An 11,294-nucleotide genomic window follows, 5' to 3' on the forward strand; every position below is an offset into this window, starting at 1 on the left:
TCTGAAAAGGTCAAGCCAACATCAAACATCAAAAAAAGTATCTAACATCTTTTACATCAGTAAGTAAAAGTCACAAACAAGCAGAACTTTGCAAGATGTTTAATTTTTACATTATGCACATGTTGTCACATTAACATTTCCCAATTTCAAAGGCTGAAGCTGCAACATGCTGACACATGTAACCAATACAATCATAATGTAATCATGATTTCAGTGTATTGAAGTGACCATATTACCTCAGTACAGACACATCACAGAGAATATTACATTTTTTGTTCCTCAGCTGACAGGAAGCATCCGAAACTGAAGATTGCATGATACAAGACTGTGCAGCGAAAGAGTTCTATGAAATAAAAAAGCTGATGTTTTACTGATCAATAAATTCCCATACTTTAAGTGCTAGAGAAGGAGGACAGGACCCACTTCATATTAACTGTCATCTAAGTGCTTTAACTGTCAGCCACAGTGCTTTATGTGTGCTCTGGTGTGCAGTATTTCATTTAAATGTCACTTTGAAAAAGGTGTCGTTGGAGGCTGTCTAGGGCCGAAATGTTCTCACCAGTGCTGAAAACCACCCCGCTGCCACCCTGGAGGCGTATGAACTCAGAGATTTTAAGGAGCATGTGAGAGCGAATTTCACAAACCAGACCATTTCCGTCCAAAGCAAGACCATGCTAGCTAAATGAAGCTAAGAAGGTAGAACAGCATCTGCATTCAAGATACAAAAATAAAAACTTGACTAAACGACGAATGCCAGTTCAGTTTCTTCAACAATCTACAAAACACATTGAACATAATTTGACTGCCAGTGACATAAGGATAAAACATCACACATTCATGTTTGATAAATACAATCTGACTGAAACATAGGATTCGTTTAGATATCTTATAAAATAAAGGAGCTCTTGGTAGTGATCCACTCTTTTGGACTGCCCTGTACTGTAATTTGTGTCACAGAATACACACTTTTCACAACAGTAACTGCAACATTAATACCTCCTTGAATTTACGTCCTTCACTGCAGCTAAATTGCTGCTATTCACTGCCAGGTGAGGCCAAGCATGTTGCAGCTGACCTCCCACAGCTTTTGGGCCAAGTCGTCATCAGAAGCGATCCTCGAGCACCTTGCAGGAGCGCAGTCGCTGAGCATACATGTGGAGAAAGAACAGCCATTAACGCACTGTGTGGTGCATGTGAACAAGTGTTCAAAAGGAATGAAAATAGTTACCCCTCGGCTACATACAGTTCACCCTTTTGTTAGAGTGCAGGTAGTTACTGAGCAGCATGAAGCCAGCACTCTAAAAGCTCTTGCGTAACCAATTGTAGGTTGGCTGAAATACTGTGTGTACCTGAAGTACCCTCCACTCTGGCTGTCCAGGCGAGGCTCCACAGCGCAGTAGATGGTGGTCTGTGCCCCCTCCACTGTTGTCTTGGTGAAAATCCTGAAGATCTTCACTGCTACCTGGATACACTGGTGCTGGTGCCTCCACAGGTCTGACTGCACCACCCCTGGGTGCAGAGAGAACACGCTCACCCCTGTACCTGCAACACGCATACAGCCACCAAAACAGTCACCTACACACATACTGTATATTCACGGGAACACATGCTCTGCTATAATTTTGCAAGCAATTTACACACATTTCTGTGCAAAATATGCTTCTTTTTCAAAGAGACAGAACAGTCATATTAACTAAAGTAGTTGCATTTTGCATTTGCAGTTTGTATCTGAGTTAAAATCCTGAGACTGAGTTCTGATAGCTATACTCCAGATCTAAAGAATCATCCATTTCACTGTATGGTTGTCATATTAAATTCATGTCTTAGTATTGGCCATTAAGCAAGACAACAAAAATATCAATGGATTGCAATTACAAAATGGATTATTTCCAGTGAAAATCTGATTCATAAGTACAATAAGTGTGTACTTCTTCAGAGTGAAAAGAGAGCTGAATAAGGACAAACTCTTATGCAAGTAGTCCAGTTTGCAATTAGTATGGACTTGCTTACATCAGTCTGTTTTTACATAAAATTGAATACAGAGCTGCTTTTGATTCACCTTTCTTAGCAAGAGCCACAAAGGTTCTATGTCTCTCCAGCTTCTATAAATAAATTCTCCCTTTAGAAGTTAGCCATCAAGCCTCCAAGCCCAGACTTTCGTGACCAAATCAAATTCAAAATCTGTGATTAAGTTGGTTTTCCTTTCATCACCTTGTAACCGTTTGGCAAGCGAGCGTGCAAAGAGGACGTTAGCCAGCTTGCTCTGTCCGTAGGCCTTCATGGTATCGTAACTCCTCTCGCTGTTGATGTCATCCAGTCGAAGCCCGGTCCAGGTGTGGGCCACCGACGCCACGACGACGATACGGGCAGGGGCCGAACGTCGGATGAGGTCCAGCAGCAGGTAAGTCAACAAGAAGTGACCTGAGGAAAGCCATGTGATGCACATGTCCAGTGTTGTTATCCCACTGTGATGGATTTTTACACCTCAGGGGTCTGAAAAACTAGATTAGATCCAACTTTGCACGCAGCACTGAGGAAACAAAATGCAGTCTAGCATCTCACCAGAAGTGCCAAAAAGCAGTTATGTCCAGAGCAATGTTGATGCTTTCACAGCCAAGTTCTTACTCTTGTCATTTTCTCCACTCAAATTTGAGGGAACGTGTGTCATGCTGCCAGCCAAAAAACACAAACAACTCACAAAGCACCCAAAATAACGTACGTTTTCATCCAAAAGGTCTTTGCACAGAGCCTTGTGACAGCTGGCGCTGCAGTGGAGGTAAGAGAACCACCGTGCCAACACGCTATCTAGACTACTTCCACTTTCTGTTTTACTGTTGACCTAATCAGAGTTTAGCATTGTTTACAGCACATGCATGCACGTAAAGGACGGGTGTGCATGTTTGTGCTCATGTATGGGTGCGTGCGTACGCGTGTGCATATGTGCGTGGGCGACCAAGTTCGAGCACAGAGTGTTCTTCTTCCCCGTCAGCCTGTGACAAAAATACCGCCGAGGAACAAATCATTTGGAGGGAAGCCAAGGTCCAACGCGGGGAAAGCACTGGCAGCTTGAAGAAAACAGTAAGTCTGGTTCATTTTCTTGGCTGATATATTGGCCAGCTTGGATGTACATGTGTTGCACGGCGTGTGAATAGCAAATAATATGGAAAAACAGCATTTTTTTTTTTACTTTTTTGAGCCAGAAATGCCAATTTATCACTACATAATTGTATCATTAAATCCCTTACAGACATGTCTGCCAACTGTTTACGGTACATCAATTACCAAGACTGAGCAGTCCAAAATAACACTCTGTGGTCCCTCAATTATTTAACCACCTCGCTGCATTTTATGATGCTCGACTGATTCTCCAAAAGTGTACGAGAACGTGAAATTTCAAATCAAGGCAGAGGCTCCAGCCTCCAGTATGACTCACCCAAATGATTGACCCCTAACTGCATTTCAAACCCGTCAGCGGTCTTGGAGAAGGGACACATCATGATGCCTGCATTGTTTATCAGGATATTCACTTGCTTCTCCTCTGAAAAGAACATCCCACACACACACACACACACACAAAAACAGAGGGAAGAGTTAGTGATTAAAAAGAAAATTTGGAGTCCAGCGTGACTCCAGCTCTTGCTCACAGACGTGTGGACAGGTGGAGCCCAAGATCGAACCACTAGCCGTGCCATTAATGGGCAACTGCCTTTGTGTCCTGTTCAGCAAGAGCACATCGAAAGGAACTGCGTGTACAATACGTCAGCTACATGCCCTTGTTGATGAGTTCAGCAAACGCTCTGATGGACTTGGTGTCAGACAGATCCAGTTTCCTGATGACCACGTCCTCATTTCCCGTGTCTTCCAGAATCTCCGTCCGTGCCTCCTCCGCCCTCTCCAGGTCCCTGCACGCCATGACGATGCGTGCGCCTGAAAAACAAGGGCCAAAGGTCACGAGTCATGATGTCACGTTCTCCCCGTTCCCAATGCTCTCCTCCCGATCTGTTCCTGAGCGAGAATAAGTAAGAACAAAAAAAATGCAGCAATGAACTCCCTTTTTGTTTTGGCGGTGGCGTTAAATTGAGCTGCTCATCCCACACACACACACACACACACACACACACACACACACACACACACACACACACACACACACACACACACACACACACACACACCAGGACAAAGACAATAAGCAGCCATCACACCACGCTGAATATAAAGCTGACAGGCAAATATTCTTCACACGTGAGGTTTAAACCTTCAAAGTTTCACAACTACAAAAGCAATGCTCATTCGCAGGCATGCAAAGCAACCTACGTCAATTAAGGAGGAAGGACGTGAACGCCTCTGTGTGCTTTTGATCATCCTCCGGTAATGTTCTCCAAACTCTCATTCAGCATCTCATTTAGCCAACTGCTCCGCTCACATGAACACAAGACCCTCTCAGCTGTGTCATTCTCATTTGCTTCGAGGACGCAAACACACACACACACGCACGCCCACGCCAAACAACAGACAGACAACCCCCACCACCACGCACACACTCGCACACATACATACAAAATAGCTGCAGTTCCCAGCAATTATGGAAGAGGAGAGCCATTAATCAGTTGGAGCGTAGCGTCTGCATCCCATCACAGTGTCTTTGTCTCTCCCCTGCTGTTGCCATGTGGGAAAACCCAATTGTTCCTGCATTTCACTGGCTGCCAAGTTCACTCCATTGAATAAAATAGTAAACAAACAGTGAGAATGGGAGGTTACACTGTGTCAAGCTACAGATCATCCAGCAGATGATTACACAGCGCTGTGCATGCATAAATCTATATAATATTCTGCATATTCAGATTCAATAATATGCAATCATGACAGCTCCCTCATTTCATTTTTCACACATTAACTGTTGCCACTTGACGTGGGTGAGCGATGCGCACATTTCACATCTACAAGCGAAATGATTAAAAAGGGCTGAGATTCTGTTTGGTTTTGCCCCAAGGAGCCACCTCCCGTTATCAATCCCTCCAAATCTAATCACGTCGTCGTCACGTTATTACATAATCCCATTAACTGAAAGGTGATACAGTCATTTGTCAGGGAAGTCTCCAGAAGCAACTATTATTATGCTCCTCCGGCAGTGATTACTCTTCATGTCACCTCTTTTTTTTCTTTTTGTCACTCATTTCTCACGATGTTCAGTATTTATATTAATTTCACTACAAAACAGGTAAAAAAACAACTGTTGACATACATTATTGGACAAATTATGATCCCTGGTTGCCCTGCAAAGCAATTGTGTCTGAAATCAAACACAAATGCACTCTTTTTAGAAAGCAGATGCCATGCAGGGCATTTAAGCTGCAGACGAATGAACAAACTGAATCACGTTGCAAAAACCAGCTTTCATATTACTCCAACTACGTGTGTGTGTGTGTGTGTGTGCGCGTGCACTGCTGGGTGCACCCTCTCATCGCTCTTTGTTGCCTGCCCATGGGAGGGGAGCAGACCCTGACAATGCTCCCTCTGTCCCCTTGATGCTTCGGTCGCCTTTCATCTGTGCCATTTGTCTTTCACTTGGACTGCTGAAAAAATGTTAAGCAAGATGCTCATTTTAGTTCATTCAGACTCAAACCCCTCATCTGTCTGCCATTTGTTGGTCTGGTCTTGGAACATGCCAGAGGTTAAGCTGTGCCGAGGTTATAAAATCACTTGATCCAGCCTGATATTCCCACCAAAACATATAAGCACCTTGAAAAATGCAAGCAAGTAGGATTAAACCTGATTCTATGGTGGAGGTCTGTAGATCACGCTTTATAGATTTAAACCCAGCTTAAGTCCGGGGAAAAGAGTGGAATGTGTGCACTTTTAAAGTTGGTGAAAATAAAAGAAAAAAGGGAAAATGCAGGGACACACTGTGGACGCAAAAGGACAACAGAGGCAAGTGGAGACAGACAGACACAAAGCTGGACAGACGAGCCCGAGCAGCACCTCTTCTCGCCAGGTCCCTGGCTGTTTCTTTGCCAATCCCGGTGTTGGCTCCGGTGATGATGACTGTTTTCCCATCCAACCTCTCCTCGGACGACCAGCGGTTGCAGCACACGCTCCTGCATGGCACACACACACACAAGTGAAGCATCAGGGGAGAAAAGCCATGAACAGCACTTCCACAATAGGTGAAGGGACAAGTTTCCACTGCTTCTGCTGGCAGTAATCTACTTTGTTTATACAGAGACCTGATCCTTTGTGGAATTTTCCACTAAAGTGAGGACGTTTGGAAATATGCAAACAGAAAAATCAAAGGTGGTAAACATGCTGGTTGATGATTGCATCAGTTTCACACAAATAAAAACATTTAGACATGTTTGTCACATTTAGGCACACACCAGACTCTGTGATCTGCCTTCATATTCCCTGATTACATGAAAATAGTCTAATTTCCTGCAAGAATGAAAGAAAATCTTCAGCTCAAACTCACTTAAAATCATCAGATTGATTAATTCAGCTGTTTTTTAAATAATTCCTCAAAGCAAATCATTTGCAAGCAATGAAAAACGGTCCGAATCGACGCGGTTTGCACATTTTTACACAGATCTCATCTGGCAAATCTGGTGACACGATGTGCTGTAGCCTCCCAAACATTTCTAACACCCCCCGTCATTCACACCGCCAGCCTCACCGCCTCCCCCGCGCCTGACAGGTTCACTATCCTCCGCCTTACCTGCAGTACATTGTTCCTCAGGAGCAACAAATGTCCACCTCAGCAGCCGGTGAGCGACTTTTCAGCGAACGACGAGTTCACCCCCACCGAGCCTCCCAAACAGCTGATCAATTGATTTCGTGCCCGTCATCTGTTTCCCCCACCCCGCCGCGTCTGCTATCGCAGTACCGCGGCCGGGCCAATCAGGAGCGAGCCTGACGCATAATTGATTCCCAAATTGAGCAGGATGGGGAGCAGGATGGGGAGCAGCCTGTTCTCCCGCTGCCTCCTGCTGTCGGAGGGGCTCAAGTTCTGGACGGAGGGGACTCAAGAGAGTGGACTGGGATCCAAAGCGTTGAATGAAACTGTCCCTATAAATAAACTAAAAAAAAAAAAAATCCTACTAGAAAATTAACAGCAATGGTTGATTATGCTGTCATATCTAATCACCGTGCTTTTATTGTGATAATCTTCCCACACTGCTTCCTGCCACTTGAGGTCCTCGAAAGTCAAATTTCAGCACAATACCAAACCCCGTCAGTGAGGAGCTCCAAAAAAGTAAAAAAATAATTAAAAAAAACCATAATCAATCTTGGAAAATATTGAAAGTCAGAGCAGGAGTCCTTCACACAACTGTTAAGATAAAAAAATTAAATAAGACACATGAGAACAATATCAGTTTGGGATATCAGGGGTATTTTTATTCGCTGCAGCTGTTGTCTTTTCCTACCCTGACAAGTTTGCATGTCAGCCTTAAACCTCCAGTCAAACTACAGTAACCACATCACATTTGTTTCATATGCTCAAACTATCTGTCATGCATCGCATGCAGCCTGTGTCACATTTTCAGCATTCAGCAAACCCAGCATCATCATAAGTAGTGCTCATGGTGGCTCATGAGCGTTGCTTCCAAGCATGCGTGGGGGGTGGGGTGGTGGCTTATTTGAGTCTGTTAAAGTCTATCTCCAGCGGATGCCTAGCATGTGGCAGCTCACGGCCCACAGCTTTAAGGCGGTGCCATCATCCTGACCCGCCCTGGAGCTCATAGCGCTGGCGCAGTCCCTGTAAGAATAGGGGGGGAAAGGGAAAGAAAGAGTAATTACCACTTTTTGCACATGCAAAATTGTCATCATCTTCAAGTTTTAAAATGCCTTTTGTTTCTCTCTATTTTGCAAACCTCTTTTGGCACTGGTGCAGAATTAAGTAGGGAAATCAGTTGCGAATGATGCCTTCTACATATAATATCATGAGAAGAGTGCACGGCCAATCAGTAGCTGAGATTGATTCAGATGTAGCTGATTTTTTTTTGCATCTGGTCCCTTTTAAGATGTTTCATGGTGTCCTGCTGAGGAATCTTAGGTGACCTGCATTACCCACAAGCCAGTAGGAGATGCTACTGATGTTGTGGCTTTGATGAATATGTTAATGACAGCCACAGTTCCTGTCAGCACCCTGCACCATCAAAGAAACACTGACATCTGGCTGCTTAAACGTGTGTGGTGTGATGCCTGCCCTCACTCCGCAGGTGGCGCTGAGTGGCTAATTTGAACTGAACCTGAGTGTCGCTGCCACCGCAGCAGCAGTTCAAACTGACTTGTAGTATCCTCCGGTGAGCAGCTGGCTCTCAGGGGTGACTGTGCAGTAGACGGTGGTGTAAGCTCCCTCTGCCGGGGTCTTGATCAGGAAACTGAAGGTCTTGATGAAGTCCACAAGAGGGCGCATGAAGTGCCTTGTGATTTCAGTGTTCACCGCGCCGGGGTCCACACAGTATGCCATCACACCTAGAGCTGAAGGCAAAGGGATGCATTTAGGTCCAGACATCTCTCTCAGACGCGTTGATGTGGATGTTTAGTTCATGCAGGAAAGTAAAAGAGTAAATCCATGAGATCACTTTCACAAACCATGGCAAAATCGTCCTGAAGTTTTACATATCATCGAAACACTGGCATGCATCGTTTGCATGATAATACTTGAGCACAAAAAGCCTTTCTTTACTCTCGATAATCTCTATAGAAATTATTAGATTACCAGCAGGAATGGCAAACAAGGTGTGATCAGTGTGGCAACCATTAATTCTTTAAAACATCTGTGTTTTCTACGAACATGTTGCTCCTTGCTCTGCTTCTTGCCCAGAGCCTTGGTGGTTGAGGCATGAGACTCTCACACTCACCAGAGACACAGATTGATTTTTCATGCGCAGGGAAAGAGACAAAAAGGCTCAGAAACAGAAATAAACAGTACATGATGCTTAATATGTGTCACACACACACCCTACCCTCAGTCCTTTTGGCCAACTCTCTGGTAAACAGGACGTTGGCCAGCTTGCTCTGTGCGTAGGCCCTGAAAGGGTGGTAGTCCTTCTCACCGCTCAGGTCATCAAACTGGATCTTGCCCATGGCTTGCGTTGCCGATGACACGTTGATGACCCGCGACGGTGCAGAGTGCTTCAGCAAGTCCAGTAACAGAAAGGTCAGGAAGAAATGACCTGAGGAGGGGGAAGGTGGGCGAGAGTAGTTTGGAGCGAGAGAAAAGAAGGCACAGAAGGAGCACAGTGAAAACTGAGGGGAAATACATTCATAAGCAAATTTAAAAGGCCACCAAAAAGAGGTGGTTGACAATTTGTTTTATTGCTGCATGCTAATGCTTGTATTCATTTTATACACTTAAAAAATCATTTTCAATCTCCCTAATACTGGTTTATTGCCTGAAACGTTTGATCTCGTACCCAAGTGATTGACTCCAAACTGCATCTCGTATCCATCCGCTGTGAGGCCGTGAGGGCAAATCGCTACACCTGCATTGTTGATCAGGTAGTGAAGAGCCTTCTCAGCTGGAAAACAAAATGCATCTGAAGTCTGTTGCTACTCATGTTGTGGGGACATAAATCTGTTTACGCAGTCATGTCGCCTTCCTGATAGGGACAAAACGCAAGTCCCCATAATGTAAATCATCAAATTTAAGGTGCAGACTTGGGTTAAGGTTAGGGGTAAGGGCAAGTAGTGGTTCTGGTTAGGGTAAGTCTCTGGGAAATGAATGGAAGTCTATGTAATGTGCCCAAATGTGAAGGGAGCACGACTCTTTCTCTTTCTGTGTGTGTGTGTGTGTGTGTGTGTGCCACCCACTGTTGTAGATATTCTCAGCGAACTGGCAGATCGATTTGGTGTCGGCCAGATCCAGTTGCCTGGCGACTACCTTGGCTGCCTTCACCTCCCTCATGATGTCGCGAGCAGCCTGCTCTCCCTTCGCCATGTCTCTGCACGCCAGAATCACCCGAGCACCTACGGAGATTAATGCCTCTTAATGGTGACTGTGCCTTTGCATGTGCATTCATGTCGAAATGTGAACGGGGCCAAGTGACGCTGAGCTTCCTTTTAAACATCTCTCTCCCTGTCAGCGTTTATGTGTCCATACATACAGCGTGGCGGGCATCAGCTCTGGTCTAGCATGTTTTAGCTGTATTTTATTGGCTCACATGCTTATGAGCATTATTTATCTCAATTCTTTTAGCAGTTTAATACTTGAGCCACCTCATTATATTTGCTATTCTTGCGCAAGCTTGTTAAGCTGAAAAGATTTTCCACACAAGCACTCTGAGTCACACAGCAAGAAAGAATAGCACAGCAGCACAAAGATCCTATAAGTCATCGTGGTGCTCATTTGTCTTTAGCTGTGTTTGCTTGCCTCTGCCGGCCAGGTCTTTGGCCGTCTCTTTGCCTATTCCAACGTTGGCCCCCGTTACTATAGCTGTCTTCCCATCTAGGCGCACATCTGAAGACCACTTGGGGATAAACAGAGACCTGAGGAGTGAAGTAGGAAGGTGTGAGCCATCAGAGAAATATTAAGGGGGATCTTGACACCAAACATGATGGTGAGATTCGATTAATTACTGTCAACAGAGTAAGAGCTTTGTAAGAGAAATGAAGGGAATAAATGACTGTTTATGCGACATGTTTGTTTAACCTTACTGCAGCTAAATTACAAGGTGGGTGAGGTTCACCACCTAAGGCAAAACAGCGAATGCCAGGAACCACAGTCATCGTATGAAATGAAGCTGAAAGTCACAAGGCCTTGAACTGATATTTCAGCGTCTGTCTGAGCTGAGCTGAAGCGACAATCTGCATCCATCTTACACCCATATCCGGTAAAACCGAAGCAATTTGTGAATAGAAATTTGGTTTGCATATAAAATTCCATTACGTCACTAAAAGCAGTTCTTAAAAGTAATTGATCTACTTTTATCTTCTCTTTTTATCTGGTGATCAAATCCCGCTTCAGGGGCTTCTTACCTGATTGCTTGCATTCCTGCAGTTTGTGATCTAAACTTGTAATATCCCTCCTAAAGTTTGAGTGGCTCCTTATTTCACCGCCGACGTCTCAAGGCTCTGGCCTTGCGCGAACGGGGAGGCAGCAGAGAAATGGCACAGGCGGAGGAAGAAGGACGTATTTGGCCTTAACGTGATTTAGAGAGCGTTCAGAAGTCGTAACTTAAGACAAACCCCCCCTTGTTGAGTCTGAATCTGATTGTGACTAATCGATCAGATAGAATTTCAAGCAATCACAAGTACTGATGTATAACCCAAGTAACAGAGAGCTATTTGTGTAT

General features: G+C 44.7%; 2 protein-coding genes across 2 annotated transcripts; both read right to left on the reverse strand.

Annotated features, from left to right (window-relative positions):
• Nucleotides 1-84: 84 nt before the first annotated feature.
• LOC121623703 (retinol dehydrogenase 12-like) lies at nt 85-6,071 on the reverse strand. Its single transcript, XM_041961099.1, has 6 exons — nt 5,983-6,071; nt 3,772-3,927; nt 3,434-3,538; nt 2,212-2,421; nt 1,350-1,542; nt 85-1,142 (listed from the first exon to the last, which is right to left on the reverse strand). Exons 2-6 carry the CDS (start codon nt 3,911-3,913, stop codon nt 1,040-1,042), a joined length of 753 nt encoding a protein of 250 aa, XP_041817033.1. The 5' UTR covers nt 3,914-3,927; nt 5,983-6,071; the 3' UTR covers nt 85-1,039.
• Nucleotides 6,072-7,650: 1,579 nt separating this feature from the next.
• On the reverse strand, nt 7,651-11,044 carry LOC121623701 (retinol dehydrogenase 11-like). Its single transcript, XM_041961097.1, has 7 exons — nt 10,978-11,044; nt 10,373-10,488; nt 9,814-9,969; nt 9,417-9,521; nt 8,967-9,176; nt 8,286-8,478; nt 7,651-7,753 (listed from the first exon to the last, which is right to left on the reverse strand). The coding sequence occupies exons 1-7, from the start codon at nt 10,989-10,991 to the stop codon at nt 7,651-7,653; spliced, it is 897 nt and encodes a 298-aa protein (XP_041817031.1). The 5' UTR covers nt 10,992-11,044.
• Between the last annotated feature and the right edge of the window lie 250 nt (nt 11,045-11,294).

Source organism: Chelmon rostratus, chromosome 20, assembly GCF_017976325.1.
Source record: "Chelmon rostratus isolate fCheRos1 chromosome 20, fCheRos1.pri, whole genome shotgun sequence".
Lineage (NCBI taxonomy): Eukaryota > Metazoa > Chordata > Actinopteri > Chaetodontiformes > Chaetodontidae > Chelmon > Chelmon rostratus.